General features: G+C 38.7%; 1 protein-coding gene across 7 annotated transcripts in view; it reads right to left on the bottom strand.

Annotated features, from left to right (window-relative positions):
- L3MBTL3 (L3MBTL histone methyl-lysine binding protein 3) overlaps positions 1–27,783 on the bottom strand; it is a 126,725-nt gene that overhangs the window by 4,957 nt on the left and 93,985 nt on the right. For all 7 annotated transcript variants that reach the window (XM_082633266.1, XM_082633271.1, XM_082633270.1 and 4 more), the window contains 3 exons: positions 12,330–12,409; positions 1,360–1,529; positions 857–919 (listed from right to left, as the gene is read on the bottom strand). In XM_082633266.1, the coding sequence (XP_082489392.1) occupies positions 857–919; positions 1,360–1,529; positions 12,330–12,409 (313 nt within the window). The remainder of the gene's footprint in view (positions 1–856; positions 920–1,359; positions 1,530–12,329; positions 12,410–27,783) is intronic.

Below are 27,783 nucleotides of genomic sequence, written 5' to 3' on the forward strand. Positions count from 1 at the left end.
TATTTGCACAGTGGAGGCTAAGCATAGGAGCAAACAAGGTATCTTATAGCTGCAGACAGCAGATGCTGGACAAAGCCTTCTGAGATGACTTAGTCCTCACTGTACCTTCTGAGACCAGGGTGATAACTGACTGTTCTGCTTGGAGGAGATGACAGGCAAGTGGCTTATTTTTAAAGGTCTCTAGTGAAAAGAGTCTCCTGCTTCTAGTGTAGTTAGAAGTAGAATTCCTTTTTGTCCTAATGCTCACTAGAGGTGGCATCATTATTAATCATCCCTTATATTGAAGTTTTGGACAGGCAGATGAAAACAACTAATAAAATCATCCTCCAACAGCAGACGGTAATAAATGTAATGAATATCAGTTAGTATAAACATCACTGAGAAATGTATAAGATCTAAGGGATTGTTTTAGCAATAATGGTAATATTAATTATCAGCATAAAATGAAGTTAATTTTGGTGTTAAAATGATGTTTGAAAATAAAATAATGGGAACTAATTTTACTTTATTAAAGATGAAATGTTGCTTCTTTCTTGCGTTGGTTTCTTTCTGTGCTATACACTATATAAATGCATGTTTTTAAGTTTTGTGTTTGTTTTGTTAAATAATGAGCTTAGTGCTACTGTTGTGGGGCATCAATAAAATGGCACAAACAATTTCCTTTGCATCTAATTTTATACAAACACATTTTTATACAACTGATTAATGCTGCTTGTTAGACAACTCGATATCATTGTCAGTTTCAACATAACCCGTCTCTTCCTTCCTCTGCCAATTTAGAACATTTCACCATTGACTGCCTTCCAGTGCTTTTTCCCCCCTTAAGTAACATACTGCAATTTAGTGGATTACTTACTTCATCTTTAAATACCTTTCCATGTTCTTCACATCCAGGTAAGCTCTGTATGAATTCTGACACCTGTTAAAAATAAGATCAAAATTCCAGTTTAGGGCTTCCCTGGTGGCACAGTGGTTGAGAGTCTGCCTGCCAATGCAGGGGACATGGGTTCATGCCCCGGTATGGGAAGATCCCACATGCCGCGGAGCGGCTGGGCCCGTGGGCCATGGCCGCTGATCCTGCGCGTCCGGAGCCTGTGCTCCACAACAGGAGAGGCCACAACAGTGAGAGGCCCGTGGACCGCAAAAAAAAAAAAAAAAATTCCAGTTTAAAAAAAGAAGCCAGAATCTAAATGCTACAGGTTCAAAATATTTAACCTATACTTTCATTGTTTCTCTCAGAATTATTTCTTCTCTTTCAGAAAAAAAAAAAGACTAAATCCCACATGTATTCATGTTGTCCTCTCCTTAAGCCAGTACTCCTACGTCTGGCCCCTGGCAGACCAAGAAAATAAAATATACCTCATCTGTGCTCCATTTGGAAACTTTACTGGCAGGGATGCCGGCTACAGTTGGGAGAAGTTTGCTCTGCTGCTCCCAGCGCAAGGGCAGACATGGAATCGGGGACTTAAAGGACAGAAAGACCGCCGACCGCCGCTGTCCCTGCTGTACACTGGGTTCTTCCCGGGCACCTGGTTGACAGAAACAATCAGGAATTCACTCTCTGAAAAGCAGCCAAAAAAGCCCCCAATGCCATGTGTTGCCCCCAAACAATGAGTAGCATGGAAGCAAGGTAAAGCATTGGTTCAATATTACACTCATTGAATAATTACACTCTCGTTCATCTTTACTGAAAGTCACCATAAGAAACAACCTAAAGTTCAACTGACATGTTTGCCACATCACCCATCACTGAAGACGTGCATCATTACATCATTCAACGTTCCCTCTTTAATGCTTCAGATAAGAAAGCTGCCCCCAAGCTTTAGTGACAAGGAAAATAACTCTCACCCTACGAAATTATATTTGGTTCCCTTTTGGCTTTGGATGTCCTAAAAGTAAGAGCCAAGTTGCATGCTCAAGTCCAGCCACTGTGTTTACCCTGTAGTTACCATACCTGTTCTCTCCTTTTACTTCAGCCCTGTTTTGTTCTTCCAATTTCTATTTACTAATCACATTGATTTTTTAAATAGCTAACTTATTTTTTGAAAGGGGATATGAAATTATTGAAATAAAAATAAAATAGCATAAAGGCAAATGCTTTTGTCATTCTTCATTTGTGAAGATCAAAGTTAAAACTACAGAATATTCTACTTATCTGCCAGTTCTTCTGACTCCAAACCTAGTTTACCTACTGCTCTTCTAAAACGGCTGTTTTCTAGCAAATGTTTTTTTTGTCCTTGGGACTCCTGACTTAGAGTTTGTCCATCATTATCTCCGTAAGGTCGGATCCTTTAGAATGGAAATCTTTTCTGAAAACTACTTACTCAAAGCCCATCAGAAGAAGGCACCTCCCCACACTTACTCTCCACTCTGCCCACCAGCTCAGCTAGGAACTGAAGGTGGCAGCACACCTAGAACCCCCTCCAATCACACCCCACCCAGCAAGGAAACCACTTCCCTGAGTTCAAACACCATCGTTTCTTTTGCCCTGGTTCTGAACTGTAAGTTTGATGGAAACTTGGTATCTGACCTCTTTCTCTCAACAGGGTCTGTGTGATTCATCCACATTGCTGTATGTAGTTGTAGCTCACCTGCTCTTTGCTGTGTGGTTTTTCATTGTTATAAATATTTCACAATTAATTTGGAGCTGATGGACATTTGAGTTGTTTTTAAGTTTTGGCTAAGACCGACAGTGTTGCTATGAATGCTCTTGTACATATCTTTTCTCGAATACATGCATGCCTTTCTGTTGCATACATACTGAAGAGTGGGACTTTGTGGTTATAATATTTGTGTACATTAAGCCTCAGCAAATTCCACCAGTTTTCCAAAACAGCTGTGTGATACACACCTACTAACAGTATAAGAGTGTTCCAAATGCTCCATACACATTCTTATCAGCATGTGGTACTGTCTACCTTGCTCACTGTAACCCTTTTGGTGCAGGTGTCATGGCATCATATTGTGGTTACAACTGCATTTGTCTGATGACAAAGTTGACAATCTTTTTCTATGTTCATCAGTCATATGGAGAAACTCTTTTGTGAAGTACTTATCTATTTTATGCCCATTTTTTCATCAGGTCATCTTGACTTTTTCTTACTGATTTGTAGAAGTTATCTATCTATCTATCTATCTATCTATCTATCTATCTATCTATCTATACTCTGGGTAAGAATCCTTTCTTGAAAATATGTATTACTTATATCTCCTCCCACTCTGTGTCTTCTTTTTACTCTCTTAAAAAGGTCTTTTGATAAACAGAAGTTCTTAACTGTAGTAAAATTTATTATTTTTTTCTTTTAGGGATAGTACTTTTGAAGAAATCTTTGAGAATCTTTGCTTACCCCAAGGTCCTGAAGATAGCCTCCTCTGTTTTCCTCTGAACACTTTATGTTTTACCTTTCACTTTGAGATCACAATCCATCTGAAATTTATTTTTGTGTATGGTATGAGGTAAAGATCAATATTCATGTTTTTTTCCCACATGGATTTCTAATTGCCCAACCATGATTTAATGAAAAAGATCAACCATCCTTTCCCTGCTGTACTGCAGTGCCAGCTTAAAAATAAATCTCAGTGTGTTTTCAAATATTCTCTTCTGTTTCACTGGTCTCTTCACATGGACCCACAGACTTTAATTACTCTCATTTTATGAGTGTACTGATATCTGTGATCTAGGTCTTCTTCAAGACTCCTTGACTATCCTTACCCCTTTGCATTTCCAACTTTAGGATCTGCTTGTTAAAAAAAAATGCTAGGATTTACATTGGGATAACCACTGAATATACGTCAATTTGGTGAGAGATAACATCTTCACAATATCAAGGCTTTCAATCCAAGAACAAGGTATCTCTCTCCATTTCTTTGGATCTTAAAATACCCCTCTTCAATGTTTTGTCATTTTCATGTAGAGGTCTTGCATATCTTTTGTTAAATTTATTTTTATGTGTCTGATGTTTTCTGTTGCTATTATAAGTGGTGATAGTTTTTTTAAAACTATTTCCTACTGTTCTATGGTGGATCTTTAATAACTTTTCTCTTCAACTAGCCTAATCTAAATTTGAATTGCTCTGAATGTTAGAAAAGTCACTATACTGAATTAAAAGAAAAAAAAATTGGGCTTCCCTGGTGGCACAGTGGTTGAGAGTCCACCTGCCGATGCAGGGGACACGGGTTTGTGCCCCGGTCCAGGAAGATCCCACATGCCATGGAGCGGCTGGGCCCGTGAGTCATGGCCACTGAGCCTGCGCATCCGGAGCCTGTGCTCTGCAGCGGGAGAGGCCACAACAGTGAGAGGCCCGCATACCGCAAAAAAAAAAAAAAGAAAAGAAAAAAAAATCTATCTTACTGGAGCTAACACCCACTGGTCCTTGCTCTATCTGAGTGAGCTCATATAGAAAACTGTGTCTGCTCCCCATGAAACCTTTCAGTTCTTCAAATATTTTATTAAAAACCCTTCATGGTCCCTCTTTCCACATTTCATCCACAGAATCTCATATAATTGGTTTTAAGGTTTTAGGTCTTCATCCTATTTTACTGAAAATCTATTATGAGCCAAATATACAAACCGGTACCAGTTTGTTTTTATTCTTTTAAAATTGCCCAGAGTTCAAGAAACCTTTGTTTTGCATAAATATGGGGTAACATAAAAACATTCCTTAATCTCAGACAGTCCCAAGAGTTCAGCAATTATTTGCAACACATTATTTGTAAATCCTTCAGGAGATGGACTTACATGAAATGGTAAGAGCTCTAGTTCCACACTAGAGTAAAACAACACAGTCTACTTTGTAACTTGTATTTGGATTGCCTGCCACAGAGTGTCAGTTTTTTCCAAAGCCATACACTTTCTTCTATAACTATTTATGTTCTGTTGACACTTGGCACTGTTTCCTCCTTCACTGAAGCTCCATTCTATGTTCATTCTATTCCTGCTAAAGTTGTATTATTCACAGTTCATTTCTAATGCTCCTACATCATTAGTTCTTAGAAAAATAACTGAGCCATTCTAAAGAAATGACTAAAAACCCTAAAGCTCCTATATTTCTGGTAGCGTTTGCATGTCTTTGAAGCTGACATCATACATAGGCGTAGACTCATACACCACTCCAATACTAATACCAATTTTGCATGCTTCACCTTAAGACCCCCCTTCCTTTTGCTGATTCTTTCATGTTGACTGATGCCCAGTGTTATTTTCTGATGAATGGGGCAACTGTAGCATTTACCAACCACAGAATATGTCATCTCCTCAGAAGATGTTAGGTACACGCTCTCAATCCAAAAAGGATAAAGAAAACAACTTCATTTGAGTGGATATGTATTGGACCCCTTGAAATGCACAGAAACGTGACTCCAGGTTTTTATTTTAACATGTGATATAGACTAAAATAAACGCACATAGACTCTGGCTCAAGTAGCTGGCTCAGTGCAAAGAGTAGGGAAGAGTAGGTTTGAATGTGTATAATGTGCTTTAGAAAAGAAAACAAAGCTTTTTTATTCTGGAAGACACTTCTGCCAATAGCATTTTATGAGGGTCAGATTTCTCACCACCCTCCTCTCAAATGATTTACTTGCATGAAAAATAATACTTTTTAAGGAGTTCTCTGTATTTTTTGAAGTTTCCCAAGAAGAAAATTTACCCAAGGCATATGGTCAAACTTTTTCTCACTACTCCCACACCCTGACTCTCCTTCCTCCTGGGGAGAACAGTAACTGAATAACTAGCCCCGCAGAACCACCCTTGACCAAGATAAGACCTTGGGAACAGACACTCTGCAAAGGAGAGCAACAAGACACATTGAACCTGACTTCCTAATACTGCTGAGTACCATTAAATCCTGGAGCACCTACCTTTGAGCCTCCTCCATGTGAGAGAGAGATAAACTGCTTTTACCTGATATAAACCACTTGTATGTGTTTTATGTCACACACACACACACACACACACACACACACACACACCCCTAATCCTAATCACTACCAAGGTTTACTGCAAGAGCATTTATAATAGTGAGAGACAGGAAATAACTAGCTTAGATATCCACTAGAGATTGGTCTATTAAATGATGCTGCATTGATCATCGATCCACAGAGGGAATATTTAATATTATTTTGTAATTAGTATAAATATTTATGTAAAAATGATTGTAGTATTACGTAGTTAGAAAACTGCAGGTTACACACTAGTTAGTACAATATTTCAGATATTAAAAAATCAGCAAAAAACTCCCCCAAATTCAGAAAATGGTGTGTTAGAAAATAAAATTACAGATAATTTTGATTTTTTGCTATTTGATTCCCTGTATTTTCTAATTATTCTAGAATAAATATGTTATTTTAACAATAAGTTATATAAAACCAGAAGCTGATATTGAATAAGCTACTTATTGTTACTCAAAAATAATAACAAAAAAATGAAAGCCTCACTTTGGTGACTTGGAAAGCAATTTAATGCACTTTTGGAAATAATTATTAAAACATCAATTGCTGGGCTCCCTTAATATCAGAAGCAAGAAAATATTAGATGGGAGTAGCGTTAAGAGAAATAACTTTGTGGATCTTTGGTTTTACTGCTATTTCATCTCTCTACACAATTATCAAATGAGGAAGATTTTTCTTATGTTGATACTTAATGGATGGATAGGAAAGCCCTGCCTCTACCATTTACATATATTGTTTATAATATGGAAATCACTCATTCAGCAATTACTTATTCAGCACTTACAATGCAATGTGGAGGGCTACATCAATACAGCATATTCTTGTAGACTTCCTTGAAATGAAGTTTAATAGATAATAATGTAGTTATCCAAAGCAGAAATTTGCAAATACAAATGTCTCTCAGTTCTGGTTGAGAATAGAGGTATTAAAATCCTTGATTTGGCTTAGGGTAGGAAAAAGTGAAGGAGAAGATTAACCCTTGTAAGAAGACAGGTCTGATAAAGGTGATTGTGAAGAAATATATCTTCCAATGTTTCATGCAGAATCAAGACAATAAATCTTCAGAATAGAGACCACCATCTAAACCAAACATGAAATCTCCCAGTAGAAAGAGATGTCTTCACTACCATGGAGCCTGAGAACCTGCTTCCTATAGGACTGTTCCCATTTGGTCCCAGTAGAACCACAGGGAGGGCAAGATCCAGAGAAAAGGAAAAGTTCTCTTCATGTTCCCTGCTGCTTTTGGACTCAGATCCCATTCTGCTTCCTGTTTCCAAGTCTGAACAATGCTAAATCAACAAGCCACAGCATGACTTGCCACTTGTCCTGACTCATTCCTATCCCTTGAAGCCAGTGACAGAAGTGAGACCAGAATCTCCAACTGCCTTCTTTCATTTTAGTTTCAAAACAGTGCTAGGAGGTAGCTATCCCGAAGATGAGGAAAACACATTGTGAGACAGGGCAAAACCCATAGCCACCCTGTGAGATAGGGGAAGCATCAGAAAGAGACCCTGGATCTTCTGTCTCCTAATACGAAAGTATAGGGTCATGGTCAAGGGGGTGAGTTTAAGAGTCTGATACACATGGATTCAAGTCCCTGTTCTGCCACTTACTAGCTCTAAATTTTGGCTAAATCAATGTAATAGGATCAGTGTAAGGATTACATGATACTTTAAAAAATGCTTATTCCAGTGTCTGACATATAGTAAAGACTCAGCAAATGGGAAAACTTATTCCTATCTCGAAAGAAAGGCATGCCACTGAGAGTATCCTGAATATAAAAAGGCAAAGATGAAAAGGAGTCAATGACCCTTTTAAGCTAATATTCCATGAGTCTATAAAAAAAATGCTCTTAATGTGAAAGGAAAAAAAGCCAGAAGGAATGGGATACATCTGTCAACCAAGTTTTTTTTAATGGAGTTACTAACTGGTGACTAAATATAAAAAGGATGAACAATAACAATGATTGGGTAAAATAAATGGATCACAGCATCAAGGAATGTGGGTAAAATTAGCTCCAAGATCCTAAACTCAGGCGTGAAAAATATTTGAGGATCATTTCAAGGTTAACAACCAAAATAAAAACCAACTGCTATGGAAGCAAAAAGCAAGCCTGATTTTTCAAGTGAGAATCTAGTACATTACAAAATAAAATTCAACTCTTTCTGCATATCAGCACCCCTGAGAGAGAAAGTCTGAAGAGGGGAAAAGAAAATTACACATTTCCCAGGAATACAGGAGTTTAAATTTGAAGGTCAATTTATAGGATCCTTTATTAATGGGCCTTCCTACAATGGAGGAAATGAATTAGTTTATCTTTCAGGCAAAGGAGACAGAAGCCAACAAAACGAAAAAGAAGAAAAAGTGATGCATTGTTTTCAGTAAAGGTCCCCAAAGGTCAAATTCGGTAGCATAGTGGCAATCATCAAAAAATCAAAAAGGCTCATAATCACACATATTGTACGGAATTAAATTGAATTAACTGAAGAAACAAGGTAGGAAGATTTTTTTTTAGGGGGAAGTGCTTTTAAAAATCAATTTGCTCTAAGACTCCAAACAAAATAGTTCTCATGGGCTTACTGAATCTTAAATCCTACTAGCTATAAGGAATACAGGGTGGCCTCTTTTCAGACTCCTCTATGCTAAATAGTGCACAAAATGCAAGAAGATTTCTCTCCTTTCCCTTATCCCCTATTCCACCACTGGTGAATGACATTGTGAATGAACACTAGTTGAGCACCTACTAGGCTCAGCATATCTACCTGACCCTCAGGCTCAGGTGTGAAAGAGGAATTCTACTGGCACCCAAATGGGAGCATTGAGGGGTAAGTGTTCTTCACAAAAAACCTGGGGAAACTTCTCTGCACTCAAAAATGATAAAATAAAAACCAATCACCAGGGGCCTCTGATACGTTCTACAAAACATTGGGAGAGGAGTATTGATTTATTGACAGAAGAGTTTCATGATTTTAGTTAAGGCACAAGGGAACATGACCTCTACAAAACAAACCAGGCTATGAAAAGAAAAAAACAAGCCAGTGCAGGAAATTAAGGGAAAATAAAAACCACTATTAAAATTCATGTTAAAAGCAGTAACTAGTAGACTTGACAGGGCTAGAGTAAGACATTTCAACTTGAGAAATATGTCTAGAATATCAAAAAATGCATAAGCTGTTGAAATATTAAAATACTTCCATAATGGCTGGTAATAGTCCCCTCCACCCTCAGCAATCAGGCCCTTGCAGGACTTCCCTAAGATGCTGCAACGAAGTACAGCAGGGAGCTTCCAAATTCTGCTCCAGCACTAAGGCTGGTGTTTGTTTTAACTGTCCTGTGCAATGTTGGCTGTCAAACCAATTGTTAAATATTTTGAATATCATCCTTTGGATCTAACCCAACAGTAAAAGGTATTATCAATCAAAAAGGAGAAAAGAACAAAAGTAATAATAAAAATAATAACTGAAGGAATTTTTCTGGATTAAAAAAAAATCCTGGATCTAAAAAAAAAAAAAAGTAAATAAAGCGCATGACATCTCAGGCAAAATAATGAAAAGACTGAATTTAGGAGCCAGATTCATTGCCTAAAACAAAAAGATTGGATTGAATTGGGCCTAATCCCACATATGTGAAAGGATGTTTTGGTTTGTTGTTCAGTTTTTTTCAGTTCTGTTTGATTTTTCTTAAAGGAAAGTCAGAGACCAAATGACCAGCTAGGTGTAGTGGACACTGTGGTGGGGTTCCCCTTCGGAACCCAGAGATTCATTCTCCTACCTGCTGACTGCTGATGCCTCAGAGCTACCTCCCTCTCCAGGAACTGCCCTAAGCCAAAGGGACGCTCCTTGCCCAAGGACACGGCCCCTCTCAGCCAACAACCAAGGACTGGTCAATACAAAGGCCTGGTCCTCATGCCTAAATTCGGGATAACTCAGAAGGGTCATCTGGAGCTCCTTTATGGGATCGACTGAGGCTTCTGCTGTAACTGCATCGCAGCTCATTCTGTCCTCTGTTGCTTCTCTCACTCTCTCATTGGTATCGTTCCCAAGAGTACCCACCAAAAACTTTCTGCACACAGCACTCCCAATGTCTGTTTCCAGAGAGCCCAATCTGAGACACTAGGTCATGGCTCTATTGAGACCTGAGAGGCAGGAGGACAGAAAAAACCAAACACATCCACCCACTGACTAGGATCTGAGATATCACCAACATCACCAAGATACAGGAGCCCTCAGACACCATAAGATCTCATTTTGGACTGAAGGATCATGGGGTACAGGGAAAGACAACCAATAAACTCTTAAATGGTAATGTCAGGAAGTGAAATTCAAATCTTTTCCATACAACATGAATCTGGAAAAAATTTTCAAAAAAAAAAAAAAGAAAGAAAGAAAATCTAAAGCTAAGAAAGCAGTTAAATAAAAGCTGACAATCATAACATGATTTCACTACAGTAAAAATTAATTTTATGGAAGTTTTACATAAAATGTTTCAAAAGAGAAGGGGAGTCATCAAACTCATTTTAGGAGGCTAAAACTGGATGAGATAGTAATATGCGAACCTTACTTAGGAACATATGTGCAAAAATTCTCAAAGCAGCTTGTTTTTATGAGGCTCCCTTTTACTAATGAAAACTAGGACAGTAAGTAAAATACGCCTATTGAACTATAGATTTTATGGGGGACAAAAATAATAAAGAGTTATATATGAATCCTAGCAATGTTTCTTTGGAAAGAATTGTAAGACAGAAAAACTCAGGCAATTCAAATAAAAAAATATAGGATAAAAATACACAAAGTTTGAAAAGACATAAAACTACCACAGAAAAAGAGAGAACACCATGCATATCATGTTAATAAACCTGAAATTCTCCATTAATTAGACTATTTTCAGAAAGAAATGATCAAAATCAGCTCAGCAAATAAAATGAAAAGTGAACTGCATCACCAAGTTAGGAGGAAACTGAAAGGTTATCAAAAAGTTCAGAGCCCAGAAGATTTTATTATGAATCTGCCTAAACCTTGCAATGATCAGATAATTCCATGCAATAGACACTCATTTCACAATACTACTGCTACTTCTATTACTACTACCACCACTATCAGCTAATACTTTGGCCACTGATGCATTTGTTCCTCATAATATTAAGAAACTGAGGAACAGAGAAGTTAAATACTTTTCCCAAAGCCAGCCACACAGCTAGTACTGGTGGAGCTGAGAAGAGAATGAAGGCCGTGCTCCTAACCACCATTCGCAAAGAAAGGCTGAAGTCTTTGATTAAGAACCCGATATACCCTGATGACAAAAGCTTCGTAAATTAAATGTTTTTCTTCCTTTCTAAATGACCAGAAACATTATCGCACTTATTATGTGCCAGGCACTGTTCTAAGCAAGTTACAAATGTTACTGTACTCAATCCCCATAACAACTGTGGGAGGGAGTTACCATCATCAGCCTTCTGGACAGATAAGGAAACAAGCACTGAAAGGTATTCCATAAAATGTCCAAGATTACACAGCTAGAAGGTGGTAGATCAGGGATGCAAACCCTGGCCATCTGAAGGGTTTGTATGTGGTGCAAGACTAAACACCATAAAACATGCTGAGGACAGCAGAGAATATAACTTTTAAATTAATCATAAATTACTGCTTTATGACAACCAGATATGGAAATCAAAGCATCACTTATGGAATAGGTCATTATAGGCAAACAGTCCTTAGGTGCCATTCTACAATATTATAAACAGTCTAAACCAAATAAAGCACATGACAAGCAAAGTCCCCAGGGACAATCATTAAAATCATAATTGGGACATTTTCTTATAAAAAATAAATAATAATTATAACACTATGCATAAATTATAAATACCATCTATACTATGAGTAACAGCCATTACGACTTCATTGTTCAGTTAAACCACTGTAATGTCTATTCAGCAAAGATTTAAGACAAATTACTTTCTCCAATACAACTTAAAACTTCTGTTCAAGCAATTTCCTTTTCATTTTGTGGTATTAGATTAAGGCCATATTAGTTCTATTTGAATTTCAACACATTCTGAGATGAGTCTGAAACATATGAAGCAAATGACATCAACAATATCAAAAAAATTTACAAGGATTAAATAGAATGCCTTATCCGAACTTTATATACAATATTGTACAGATATATGAAAGAGACTGTAAATACAGGTCACAGATGAATCCATATCATTGTGAAGTATACACCAAATTTATCCTGAACAATAAACTTTTATTGCCTGTGGTAACAGAACCAACCAAACGAAGTTTATCTTTAATATATAAAAGGGACTACTACATTCCAGTTAAGTTTTGATTGTTGAGTATTAATAGTAATACCCATCAATAATATGAGATTATTATGGGTACCTGTGGCTTCATGTGATGTCCTCACTTCACTCTGTGTTCTCTCGTCAAAGTCTTCTTTGACATCATCAGCATGCTGGTCTCTGAGAAAAATAGGTGTTTTAATGTTTTGTAATAGAAGCATTTAAAGAAATGGGAAAGCGGGGGTGGGTGGTAGTGGTGGGATGAACTGGGAGATTGGGATTGACATATATACACTAATATGTATAAAACAGACAATAAGAACCTGCTGTATATAAAAAAATAAAATAAAATAAAAATTGAAGTACAAAAAAAAAAAAAGGAATGGCTCAACCCTGTACCTCAGCAACTGTTTTTTTTAATTTAAAAACAAATGATACCATTAAAATGTTAGAAAGCATTTTCAGTTTTACTAAGAAGCAATTAATACTAAAAACACCTATAAATGTTCATTTTCCTCATTATCAATTTTCATTGACTGTTCAGAAAGATTTTAAAGCTAAGAATGGTATTAGGGTTAACTATTCTGGAAAATGTGGCTACTGAATAGTTCAACTTCAAATTGGGACATGTATTCATGAGGAATTTTACTTGTACTATATGGTAAGACCACAATTTTAAGTAAGAAAATGGTTTTAAAGTTCATACCATTTAATCCAGTCACTATATACTACTCAGCTCCAGAATTTGAGATTGAGGCTGAGATTGCCCAGGAGAATCAAACTCAATTCTAGGAAGGTTTTCCTGGCTTAATTAGGTCAAATTCATAGGCTGAACTGATTCCACCTCTTTCTGACCAGGAATGAACTAATGCTAATCTAACCATGCCAAGAACGCTCTAAAATGGAATGGACCCATTCCAATCCTAATTCAGAGCTTTACCCTGAAGTCAGCGACAAAAATGGCTTTAAAGGAAACCAGGCACAGGCTATTTATATTTTCTTTAAAACTAAATTTCAGGGATTAAACAAATTTAACCTAATGTATTCCGTTCTCAGGGTTCAAAATAAATCCTTTATAATACTTTATAATACTCTGTACTTATGATGTTCTGTTGTTTCAAATACTGTTACCTTTACAAATATATCCTTAGTTTCTTGAAGACTCAGACCACACTTCTGTTTGGTGTTAAGGGATAATACCTTTGAAATCAAATATCCCAACAAAATATAAAGGAGTTCTATAGTCTTAATTACCAAGGCACTAATTTACTCCCTTTTTGTAACAATAATAATTTAACACAATGATGCCAACACAGTAAGCATGAGATAAATAAAATGTTCACTAGTTCTTAGAAAGATCATTTCCAGGGACACATGAAATTTCACTGAAATCTGAGCTCCCTGGCTTACTTCATACTAAAAACAACTTATCACAACTGCTGAAGAATACTTGCTTATCTGAGAATGGGAAGAATCACCGTTATTATGCAATAAAAAATTTTTTTTCCAAGAGAAATCAATTAATGACCATGGAGGCTCTTACTCCATAGAAAGTGGGGAGATGGAGGTATAGTGAAAACAAATAAGAAAATTGCTGATAACTGGAGAAAGGACACTAGTTGAAGTGATAGTAGAAAACTGTCTTCTCTGTATAAACAGTGTTGAAGTTAGACTTGGTAATTACAACATGTTAAAATCAGCTTATTATGCTAAAATTAGCTTATGTGATCTTCTGAACTTGTTTCATATTAAACTGGAAACAATTATCTTTGAGCCCACAAATCTATCCCAGTAAGTACCGTGGCCACTGAAATAAGTGGTTTGTGGATATTAATAGTTATTAGAAACAATCACACATTAGAATGACATAACTTAAAATTGGCATTTCTCGGAGTCAAAGAAAATAAATTCCCAATTAATTACAGTAGATTGCCTAAAAGCTTTAATGAATGGTTAAAAAAAAAATCCAAACAAACAAAAAACCAAACTGAGCCCAAAGGCTAAAATTATATCTTGGAATTTTCTGTATATTTCATTTTTCATGATTGAAATTGTCCACTGATAATTAACAGTTACATGTTTGTGGCTTCAATAATGCATATATTTTCCTTTAAACTTTATTAAACTAAAGCTATAAGACCTAAGTATGAGGAAAGTTCTTCTGTATTCTTATGCCCAAATACAATGCCAATGACTTATTTTATGAAATGTAGGAAAAGGATCATTTTCTAGGAGGGAGCAGAGATAGAAAAGGAAAATAAGATGATTGACCCCAAAAGTTTCTTCATCCTAAATGTGCCATAATCCATCACTGAAGAGAAGCAAAAAAGAAGCTTTCTGCTTGTATATTCATGTTCCTTCATTATAGAAGCGTGTTCAGTTCTTACTTTCCTTACTTTAACTCATGATGTTTCATTAAATTTAACCCATATAAACTTGGGAATATATACATATGGATATTTATCTTCACCGAAAAACAATTCCAATGCAGGACTCCATAAGAAATGTTCATTGAATGTTTTATTTCCAATTAATAAATTGGTTTTGCTAACTCCTTAAAATTAAAAGTGACTAAGCCCGGGAGCCCGGAGGAAGATGGCGGAAGAGTAAGACGCGGAGATCACCTTCCTCCCCACAGATACATCAGAAATTCATCTACACGTGGAACAACTCCTACAGAACACCTACTGAACGCTGACAGAAGACCTCAGACCCCCCAAATGTCAAGAAACTCCCCACATACCTGGGTAGGGCAAAAGAAAAAAGAATAAACAGAGACAAAAGGATAGGGACAGGACCTGCACCAGTGGGAGGGAGACGTGAAGGAGGAAAGGTTTCCACACACTAGGAGCCCCTTCGCGGGCGGAGACTGCAGGTGGCGGAGGGGGAAAGCTTCGGAGTAGCGGAAGAGAGCACAGCAACAGGGGTGTGGAGGGCAAAGCGGGGAGATTCCGGCACAGAGGATCGGTGCCGTCAGGCACACACCAGCCCGAGAGGCTTGTCTGCTTGGCCGCCGGGGCGGGCGGGGCTGGGAGCTGAGGCTCGGGTATCGGGTTTCAGTCGGAGAGCAGGGAGAGGAGTGGGGCTGGCGGCAGGAAGAGAGCCTGAGGGGGTTAGTGCACCACGGCTAGCCCGGAGGGAGTCCGGGGAAAAAGTCTGGAGCTGCCGAAGAGGCAAGAGACTTTTTCTTCCCTTTTGTTTCCTGGTGCGCGAGGAGAGGGCATTAAGAGAGCTGCTTAAAGAGGCACCAGAGACGGGCGTGGGATGCTGGGGCTGCTGCTGCCGCCGCCACAAGGCCTGTGTGCGAGCGCAGGTCACTGTCCACCCCGCCTTCCGGGGAGCCTGTGCACCCCGCCACTGCCGGGGTCCCAGGACCCAGGGACGGCTTTCCCGGGAAAGCGCAAGGAGCGCCTCGGGCTGATGCAACGTCACGCCGGCCTCTGCCGCCGCAGGCCCGTCCCACACTGCGCGCCCCTCCCTCCCCTCTGCCTGAGTGAGCCAGAGCCCCCGAATCAGCGGCTCCTTTAAACCCGTCCTGTCTGAGCGAAGAACTGACGCCCTCCAGCGACCTACGCGCAGAGGCGGGGCCAGGTCCAAGGCTGAGACCCGGGAGCTGTGAGAGCAGAGACAGGGAAATCTCTCTGTGCAGCCTCGGAGGCAGCGGATTAAAGCTCCACGGTCCACTTGATGTGCCCTGCGTCCATGGAGTGCATGAATGGACAGCGAATCATCCCAAATTAAGGAGGTGGACTTTAAGGACAAGATTTAAGACTTTTCCCCCTTTTCCTCTTTTTACAACGAACTATCCCAAATTAAGGAGGTGGACTTTGAGAGCAAGATTTCAGACTTTTCCCCCTTTTCCTCTTTTTACAATGAATTATCCCAAATTGAGGAGGTGGACTTTGAGAGCAAGATTTTCGATTTTTCCCCCTGCTCTCTTTTTGTGAATGTGTATGTGTATCCTTCTGTGTGAGATTTTCTCTGTATAGCTTTGCTTCCACCATATGTCCCAGGGTTCTGTTTTTTTTCAATAACTACTTTTTAATTTTAATAACGCTACTATATTTTATACTTTATTCTATTTTACTTTACCTGCTCTTTCTTTTTTTCCTACCTTCCCTTCCCCCCTCCCTCCCTCCGCCCCTCCTTTCCTTCTTTCTCTCTTTCGTTCCTTCCTCCCTCCCTCCCTTCTTCCTTTCACTTTCTTTTTCTTTCCTTCCTTCCTCCCTCCCTCCCTCCTGTCTTTCTTTACTTCCTCCCTCCCACCCTTCTTCCTTTCACTCTTCTTCTTTCCTTCCTCCCTCCCTCCCTCCTGTCTTTCTTTCTTTCTTTGCTTCCTCCCTCCCTCCCTCCTTTCTTTCCGTCCTTCCTCCCACCCTCCCTCCTTTCTTTCTTCCTTCCTTCCTTTCTTTCCTTCTTCCTTTCTTTCTCTTTCTCTTTCTTTCTTTCTTTCTACTTTTTCTCCCTTTTATTCTGAGCTGGGTAGATGAAAGGCTCTTGGTGCTGCAGCCAGGAGTCAGTGCTGTGCCTCTGAAGTGGGAGAGCCAACTTCAGGACACGGGTCCACAAGAGACCTCCCAGCTCCACATAATATCAAGCGGCGAAAATCTCCCAGAGATCTCCATCTCAACACCAGCACCCAGCTTCAGTAAACAACCAGCAAGCTACAGTGCTGGTCACCCTATGCCAAGCAACTAGCAAGGCAGGAACACAACCCCATCCATTAGCAGAGAGGCTGCCTAAAAACATAATAAGGCCACAGGCACCCCAAAACACACCACCAGACGTGGACCTGTCCACCAGAAAGACAAGATCAAGCCTCAACCACCAGAACACAGGCATTAGTCCCCCCCACCAGGAAGCCTACAAAACCTACTGAAACAACCTTAGCCACTGGGGACAGACACCAAAAACAATGGGAACTACGAATCTGCAGCCTGCAAAAAGGAGACCCCAAACACAGTAACATAAGCAAAATGAGAAGACAGAAAAACACACAGCAGGTGAAGGAGCAAGATAAAAACCTACCAGACCTAACAAATGAAGAGGTAATAGGCAGTCTACCTGAAAAAGAATTTAGAATAATGATAGTAAAGATGATCCAAGATTCTATTTCCAAGATCCAAAATCTTGGAAATAGAATAGACAAAATGCAAGAAACAGTTAACAAGGACCTAGAAGAACTAAAGATGAATCAAGCATCGATTAAAAACACAATAAATGAAATGAAAAATACTCTAGATGGGATCAATAGCAGAATAACTGAGGCAGAAGAACGGATAAGTGAGGTGGAAGATAAAATAGTGGAAATAACTGCTGCAGAGCAAAATAAAGAAAAAAGAATGAAAAGAACAGAGGACAGTCTCAGAGACCTCTGGGACAACATTAAACGCACCAACATTCGAATTATCGGGGTTCCAGAAGAAGAAGAGAAAAAGAAAGGGACTGAGAAAATATTTGAAGAGATTATAGTTGAAAACTTCCCTAATATGGGAAAGGAAATAGTTAATCAAGTCCAGGAGGCACAGAGAGTCCCATACAGAATAAATCCAAGGAGAAATACGCCAAGACACATATTAATCAAACTGTCAAAAATTAAACACAAAGAAATCATATTAAAAGCAGCAAGGGAAAAAAAACAAATAACACACAAGGGAATCCCCATCAGGTTAACAGCTGATCTCTCAGCAGAAACTCTACAAGCCAGAAGGGAGTGGCAGGACTTAATTAAAGTGATGAAGGAGAGAAACCTGCAACCAAGATTACTCTACCCAGCAAGGATCTCATTCAGATTTGATGGAGAAATTAAAACGTTTACAGACAAGCAAAAGCTGAGAGAGTTCAGCACCACCAAACCAGCTTTATAACAAATGCAAAAGGAACTTCTCTAGGCAAGAAACACAACAGAAAGAATATACCTACAATAACAAACCCAAAGCAATTAAGGAAATGGGAATAGGAACATACATATCAATAATTACCTTAAATGTAAATGGACTAAATGCTCCCACCAAAAGACACAGATTGGCTGAATGGATACAAAAACAAGACCCATATATATGCTGTCTACAAGAGACCCACTTCAGACCTAGAGACACATACAGATTGAAAGTAAGGGGATGGAAAAAGATATTCCATGCAAATGGAAATCAAAAGAAAGCTGGAGTAGCAATTCTCATATCAGACAAAATAGACTTTAAAATAAAGACTATTAGAAGAGACAAAGAAGGACACTACATAACGATAAAGGGATCGATCCAAGAAGAAGATATAACAATTGTAAATATTTATGCACCAAACATAGGAGCACCTCAATACATAAGGCAAATACTAACAGCCATAAAAGGGGAAATCGACAGTAACACACTCATAGTAGGGGACTTTAACACCCCACTTTCACCAATGGACAGATCATCCAAAATGAAAATAAATAAGGAAACACAAGCTTTAAATGATACATTAAACAAGATGGACTTAGTTGATATTTATAGGACATTCCATCCAAAAACAACAGAATACACATTTTTCTCAAGTGCTCATGGAACATTCTCCAGGATAGATCATACCTTGGGTCACAAATCAAGCCTTGGTAAATTTAAGAAAATTGAAATTGTATCAAGTATCTTTTCCGACCACAATGCTATGAGACTAGACATCAATTACAGGAAAGAACCTGTAAAAAATACAAACATATGGAGGCTAAACAATACACTAATCAATAACGAAGTGATCACTGAAGAAATCAGAGGAAATTAAAAAATACCTAGAAACAAATGACAATGGAGACACGACAACCCAAAACCTATGGGACGCAGCAAAAGCAGTTCTAAGGGGGAAGTTTATAGCAATACAATCCCACCTTAAGAAACAGGAAACATCTCGAGTAAACAACCTGACCCTGCACCTAAAGCAATTAGAGAAAGAAGAACAAAAAACCCCCAAAGTTAGCAGAAGGAAAGAAATCATAAAGATCAGATCAGAAATAAATGAAAAAGAAATGAAGGAAGCGATAGCAAAGATCAGTAAAACTAAAAGCTGGTTCTTTGAGAAGATAAACAAAATTGACAAACCATTAGCCAGACTCATCAAGAAAAAAAGGAAGAAGACTCAAATCAATATAATTAGAAATGAAAAAGGAGAAGTAACAACTGACACTGAAGAAATACAAAAGATCATGAGAGATTACTACAAGCAACTCTATGCCAATAAAATGGACAACCTGGAAGAAATGGACAAATTCTTAGAAATGCACAACCTGCCAAGACTGAATCAGGAAGAAACAGAAAATATGAATAGACCAATCACAAGCACTGAAATGGAAACTGTGATTAAAAATCTTCCAACAAACAAAAGCCCAGGACCAGATGGCTTCACAGGCGAATTCTATCAAACATTTAGAGAAGAGCTAACACCCATCCTTCTCAAACTCTTCCAAACAATTTCAGAGGAAGGAACACTCCCAAACTCATTCTACGAGGCCACCATCACCTTGATACCAAAACCAGGCAAGGATGTCACAAAGAAAGAAAACTACAGGCCAATATCACTGATGAACATAGATGCAAAAATCCTCAACAAAATACTACCAAACAGAATCCAACAGCACATTAAAAGGATCATGGGGCTTCCCTGGTGGTGCAGTGGTTGAGAGTCTGCCTGCTGATGCAGGGGACACGGGTTTGTGCCCCGGTCTGGGAAGATCCCACGTGCCGCGGAGCGGCTGGGCCCGTGAGCCATGGCCGCTGAGCCTGCGCGTCCGGAACCTGTGCTCCATAATGGGAGAGGCCACAACAGTGAGAGGCCCGCGTACCGCAAAAAAAAAAAAAAAAAAAAAAAGGATCATACACCATGATCAAGTGGGGTTTATTCCAGGAATGCAAGGATTCTTCAATATACGCAAATCAATCAACGTGATACACCATATTAACAAATTGAAGGAGAAAAACCATATGATCATCTCAATAGATGCAGAGAAAGCTTTTGACAAAATTCAACACCCATTTATGATAAAAACCCTGCAGAAAGTAGGCATAGAGGGAACTTTCCTCAACATAATAAAGGCCATATATGACAAACCCACAGCCAACATTGTCCTCAATGGTGAAAAACTGAAACCATTTCCACTAAGATCAGGAACAAGACAAGGCTGCCCACTCTCACCACTCTTATTCAACCTAGTTTTGGAAGTTTTAGCCACAGCAATCAGAGAAGAAAAGGAAATAAAAGGAATCCAAATTGGAAAAGAAGAAGTAAAGCTGTCACTGTTTGCAGATGACATGATACTATACATAGAGAATCCTAAAGATGCTACCAGAAGACTACTAGAGCTAATCAATGAATTTGGTAAAGTAGCAGGATACAAAATTAATGCACAGAAATCTCTGGCATTCCTGTACACTAATGATGAAAAATCTGAAAATGAAATCAAGAAAACACTCCCATTTACCATTGCAACAAAAAGAATAAAATATCTAGGAATAAACCTACCTAAGGAGACAAAAGACCTGTATGCAGAAAATTATAAGACACTGATGAAAGAAATTAAAGATGATACAAATAGATGGAGAGATATACCATGCTCCTAGATTGGAAGAATCAATATTGTGAAAATGACTCTACTACCCAAAGCAATCTACAGATTCAATGCAATCCCTATCAAACTACCACTGGCATTTTTCACAGAACTAGAACAAAAAATTTCAAAATTTGTTTGGAAACACAAAAGACCCCGAATAGCCAAAGCAATCTTGAGAACGAAAAACGGAGCTGGAAGAATCAGGCTCCCTGACTTCAGACTATACTACAAAGCTACAGTAATTAAGACAGTGTGGTACTGGCATAAAAACAGAAAGATAGATCAGTGGATCAGGATAGAAAGCCCAGAGATAAACCCACGCACATATGGCCAACTTATCTTTGATAAAGGAGGCAGGAATGCACAGTGGAGAAAGGACAGCCTCTTCAATAAGTGGTGCTGGGAAAACTGGACAGGGACATGTAAAAGTTTGAGATTAGATCATTCCCTAACACCATACACAAAAATAAGCTCAAAATGGATTAAAGACCGAAATGTAAGGCCAGACACTATCAAACTCTTAGAGGAAAACATAGGCAGAACACTCTATGACATAAATCACAGCAAGATCCTTTTGGACCCACCTCCTAGAGAAATGGAAATAAAAACAAAGATAAACAAATGGGACCTAATGAAACTTCAAAGCTTTTGCACAGCAAAGGAAACCATAAACAAGACCAAAAGACAACCCTCAGAATGGGAGAAAATATTTGCAAATGAAGCAACTGACAGAGGAGTAATCTCCAAAATTTATAAGCAGCTCATGCAGCTCAATAGCAAAAAAACAAACAACCCAATCCAAAAATGGGCAGAAGACTTAAATAGGCATTTCTCCAAAGAAGATATACAGACTGCCAACAAACACATGAAAGAATGCTCAACATCATTAATCATTAGAGAAATGCAAATCAAAACTACAATGAGATATCATCTCACACCAGTCAGAATGGCCATCATCAAGAAATCTGGAAACAATAAATGCTGGAGAGGGTGTGGAGAAAAGGGAACACTCTTGCACTGCTGGTGGGAATGTGAATTGGTACAGCCACTATGGAGAACGGTATGGAGGTTCCTTAAAAAACTAAAAATAGAACTACCATATGACCCAGCAATCCCACTACTGGGCATATACCCTGAGAAAACCATAATTCAAAAAGAGACATGTACCAAAATGTTCATCGCAGCTCTATTCACAATAGCCCGGAGCTGGAAACAACCTAAGTGTCCATCATCGGATGAATGGATAAAGAAGATGTGGCACATATATACAATGGACTATTACTCAGCCATAGAAAGAAACGAAACTGAGCTATTTGTAATGAGGTGGATAGACCTAGAGTCTGTCATACAGAGTGAAGTAAGTCAGAAAGAGAAAGACAAATACCGTATGCTAACACATATATATGGAATTAAAAAAAAAAAATGTCATGAAGAACCTAGGGGTAAAACGGGAATAAAGACACAGACCTACTTGAGAATGGACTTGAGGATATGGGGAGTGGGAAGGGTAAGCTGTGACAAAGCGAAAGAGAGGCATGGACATATATACGCTACCAAACGTAATGTAGATAGATAGTGGGAAGCAGCCGCAGAGCACAGGGAGATCAGCTCGGTGCTTTGTGACCGCCTGGAGGGGTGGGATGGGGAGGGTGGGAGGGAGGGAGATGCATGAGGGAAGGGATGTGGGAACAGATGTATATGTATGACTGATTCACTTTGTTATAAAGCAGAAACTAATAAAAAAATAAAAAATAATAAAAAATAATAAAAAAAGCATCTGTTTTATGAACTAAAAACAAAAAATAAATAAATAAATAAAAATAAAAGTGACTAAGCCCCTTTGGGTTCTGATGCTTCCTTTAGCTAGAGGGTTGGCAGGGTGGGTCCAATATGAATAGTCTGTTAGAAAGGGTATTATGAAACAGGTGGATGAACAGAACCCCTGAAGGAAATAGAATCCTGACCAAGCACATCCAGAAATGTGGAAACAGTATTAATAAGAAGTAATAATAAGAATACTTAACATACTTAAGAACATATTATGCACCAAAGATTGGCTGAGTTCTTTACATGTCCATTATTTCATAACAATCACTGGAAGAAGGTTCTGTTGTTATATCCACTGAAACTTAAAGAGGTTAATCCCAAATTTTCAGGGCAAGTATAGCACCAGGTCTTACTGACACCAAAATCTATAATTAGATTTAATTATTATTTGTTTTTTTACCCTTGTGTTTTTCCAGAATACAGTACATATCCTTGTTACATGCAGTTAAAGGGAACTTGCCTTCTGGTGTCATAATCTTATTTTCAAACCGTATTTTATTGATAAGGTCAGGAATGAGGAATCTGACTCACTAATATTCTTGTTTTATATTTTATTTAAAATAAAAATCACTTTCTCAACTGGGCAACCAATATTTCTCTCACCTATAAGGTTAGAAATTTCACTGCTAATTCTCACTGAATAGGTACTGTGATTAATTTCTTTCTCTGTGCAAAAATGAAATGCTTTATCTAGGATATCGACTTCCCAAGCAAAAAGTTATTCTAGCTGCACAGTCTTCCAATTATAAACAAAACATGTTTATATCACAATGTCAAAACTCTGTGATAATATTATAACACACTCTGGAACAGAGTGCAAGATATGCTTGTTGATGGATTTTTTTTTTTTAATGACAACCAAAAATATTTTTGTTGTATTTTATTTATTTATTTGTGTGTGTGTGTGTTGTTGTATTTTAACATGACAATTTTCCTCTACTTTAAAACTCATTTATCTTCTCCTCTTGATCAACATTTTTCATTACCAATAATTTTGTTTAGGAAGGGAATACAAGCTGATTAGGCACAGGGGAGTGCATCGTAACATGGAGAAAGCAGCCCAGCAGTGGTGACATTGATGGTCTTTGAAAGTGAATAGTCCTGGTTCAAATTTCAGCTCTGCTACTTACAAGTTCTATATGACCTTCAGCAAGTTACTGAACTTCCCTAATCCTCAGCTGCGTCTTCTGTAAAACAAGGATAATAAATCCTTTACCTCACAGGCTTTTTGAGGACTGAATAAAACAATATATAGGAAGTGCTTTGCATACAGCCAGACACATAAGTAGGAGCATGATAAATGGCAGCTATTACTATTTAAGAATTACTTATATTTTAGGATAAAATTATCTACTGACACCTATTTTCTTTAAGTAACCTGTTTTCCTCAAGTTTTAAAACAGCTTTTAGAGTAATGGTTATGAGCCAGCCTACAGTCAGACTGCCTAGGCTGCTACTTACTAGCTGTGTAACCTGTAACCGAGAGAGCTCTGTTTGCTGAATGGGGATGTAATAATAGCACCTACCCCACATAAGCATTATGAGGGTTAAATGATCTAACATAGCTAAAAGCACCTAGAAGAGTGTCTGGGACACAGCAATTTCTCTTGGGATTTTAGAATTTTCAACAACCAATTTATTTCAGCATTTCTTTAGCCTGAATTGAAATATGATCATAACTAAAATTTTACTCAAGAATACTCTTTAGGCTTTTAATTAAGACAGTGGAATACACTCAAATGGAAAAATGTTTTCTTTTTGCGTCAGCATTCTCTTTTTCTGTGTAATTATGTGTCATGCTTTAGATGTCTTACTATCTTACTCAAATGAGATCTGTGGTAAATATTAGTGAAACAAACACTAGAAGAGTAAATACATAGTAACAGGATCGCATTTGAATGCCAACAGCTGTTTCTTCCATTTTATTTTTCATTTAAAAACAATCCCCAGCCCGTTATGTTTCAATCAGTCATCAGTTTGTTAAAAATAATATTGAAACAATATGAAACAATTATTTTGCTTCAATTCAGGGATTTCAGCCAGCTCTCTGACTCCAGCATGAGTTTGGCTTGGCTCGTACCTTAAAACCTCCCCATCCTTCTCTTTCCAGAAGAGCTTATTCTAGTCTCACAGGGGCTTTGTCAGAGATGCAGAGTACCTGTACTCCCCAGGAACAAGTGGGGACACAGTGAATGTACTGAGAGCTGTAAAAAATGTAGGGTTTCCTATTTTGAATGTTAAAAGGATGTCTCTTTGCATGCCCCCAGCATTTTGAAAAAAAAAATTCTGAGCTGAGGTCACTCACAGGTAAAAAATCAGAGAATGGGAGTCTCAAGGTTGTATGTTAGAGGAACTGTAAAAGACCACCTGAATTGTCTCCAAGATGCCCCCTACAAAATAAAGAGAAGACTGTGCTTTATGGCTTCAGGATAAGGAGGTCACCATCTTCAAAGGGATTCGGAAAAGATGGCAGATAGAACCAGTGCAATTAAAACTTCCATGTCTCCGGTTAACATTCGAATGAAGAGTTTTTATAATTAAATCCCTTTTGAGACTACACACGAACAATAGTTTTAATAGAGTTTTCATAAACACAGCCCAGGAGAGATAAGCATAGCTTATTATTTATCTAATGACTACAGATAAAACACTTTGATTAATAAGGCTATTAAATTAAAATTTAGCATAAGGAACATATGTTAGTGAAGAAAGGAATATAATGAGTAAGTAAATAATAGTGGATGTTATCAAGATGCCAAGGAAACTCCCCAGTAAAATGAATTCATCAATTAATTAATCAATTCTCTTATAAAATGAAAAGCCCTAACCAATAAGGTGAGATCTGGGAAATAAAGATCATGTAGCGTAAGAAGAGCAGGACTGCACTGCTTTCATGTTGCTGTCATAGGAAAAAGAACAGATATCATTGCTTTTCTACTATTTATAAAAGAGTCTCCTGAATCAAGAATAAGTGCTATTCAAGGAGAGAAAATCAGACTCTGTTACAATATTGTTCTAACAACTTCTCAGGCATCAGCAGGAACACAGTCATCTCTTCCTTACACTCTGAATGGTCGCCTTGTGTCACAGCAGTTGGCATCAGGACTGTGAGTGTTTTAACCAAAACCCAGCTTCTCCCTGGTGCACACAAACAATACATAGATTTGACTCAGATTCCCAAGAACTGGAATATTTGAAAATTTCCACAGCTCTTAATCCATATCTGGCAGCCCATCAACAAAAGGGGGGAAGAGGCTTTACAATAGGCAGGAATGACCAATCATTAAAGGAACTTTCTGAGTAGTCAACATCAAGCCCTCAGGACCAGAAAACCTTAGGAAGCAAAACAAAGTTTCTGAAGATTCCTAATTAACTTTTGTAAGCTTTTAGAACTGCTGGCTCTAAATTAATTTTATTCTACTTGATTTTACAGTTTTGCAAATAAAGAGATGTATACATGCTTATAGTTCCATATTTTATGTTAGCCTGTATTCCCATCTGTTTCACAGGGCCCTTCTCATGGGTACAGATTGGCAAATCTGATTCATCCTAAATATATGAATTAGATTGAAGCTGCAATTCCTGTAACTGCTCCATGTAATTCTGAGAGTAGAAACACTAGACCTACAACTTGAAAAACGGTAGGTTTTAATGGCCTATAAAGAACTGAATTGAACTTTTTCATTGGATATAGGTTAGTAATGGGCATTTGCCTTGCAAGGTAATACAAGCATTATCAGGTATTTTAAAAATGCTTTATTATACTTCTGTGCTTATCCCTAAGCAGGCGTAAACAACATGGAACCTTAAAACACTATGTGGTTTTTAATAGCGATAGCACCTAATTTAGAAACACAATTACAAGCATCTGTAGAATATATTTCGTGAGAATAAGACTATGTGGGATAGACGCTGATGTTCTCTATTTGGTAACACATTGTGAACTATTACCCCGGAGAAGGGTCTTTATATTCAGTAATGATTCTCAAGGCCCGGTTTATAGATCACTTGCATCCAATCACCTGGGGATGCTTGTTAAAAATGAACTGGGGGCTTCCCTGGTGGCACAGTGGTTGAGAGTCTGCCTGATGATGCAGGGGACATGGGTGCGTGCCCCAGTCCAGGAAAATCCCACATGCCGCGGAGCGGCTGGGCCCTTGAGCCATGGCCGCTGAGCCTGCGCGTCCGGAGCCTGTGCTCCGCAACGGGAGAGGCCACAACAGTGAGAGGCCCGTGTACCACAAAAACAAAAAACAAAAAAAAACAGCCTAGTAGAGAAAAAGCTGGAGAGTTCGGCAGAGGCCAGATAACACTGGTTTTGTAGGCCATGTTCAGAATTAGGGTCTTAATTCCAAGGGTAATGGGAAGTCGTGGAAAATTTTAAGCAGGAAGATATACTCCCAAGTGAATTTTTTAAATGCAGACTCCTAGGCTCTAGCCTGAAAGATTCTGGTGGGCTGGGCCCCGTAATCTGAGTTTTGGAGATCTCAGGGAATCAGACGTGGAGTCAGGTTTGGGAAGCATTGCTATGGAACACTGGCTATCCATGGGTCTATCCCAAGCAGGTGGTCTGTGAACTGGCCCTTAAAATACCATTTATGGTATGAAAAGGACATACCTATTCCTTGCATTGTTCATTTATCTGGCCCTATTATGTCTGCTCCTGGATCACAAGCAACGCCAGCATACTTCATTCTGGGGACCGGCTGGCATTTGAAATGGGTGAATGGGCTGGTGCAGCAGACATTGTCAGGGCTTGGCCCATATCTCCTAGCCACACGCTACCCCTTCAGTGCACAGCGGCCGACTCCTACCTACCTCTCACCTGCTCTGCCTTCCCACAGGATTTACTGGGGCTCTGACTGCTCTGCCTGCTGTGCAGCAGGGGACGTGCTGGGGAAATTAACTCATCCTTCCTCCCCTGGCAGCCTAGCTCCGTGACCGAAGAGGAACTTGTGTTTTAAAATAGCTCAGCTCCCTCATCTCTATGGTGGGAAAACCTGAGATGTGTGTTTTACACAGCCTCCCACAATGCCCCCAGCAAGGCTGTGTTCCCTCTGTCCACAGTGGTAGCTGATGGGACAATGAAGCTTTTACTGGTGCCCCCAGCAGGGCTGTGTTCCCACTGTCCACAATGGTAGCTGGTGTGACA

This window comes from Mesoplodon mirus, assembly GCF_964341445.2.
Source record: "Mesoplodon mirus genome assembly, chromosome: 10".
Classification (NCBI taxonomy): Eukaryota; Metazoa; Chordata; class Mammalia; order Artiodactyla; family Ziphiidae; genus Mesoplodon; species Mesoplodon mirus.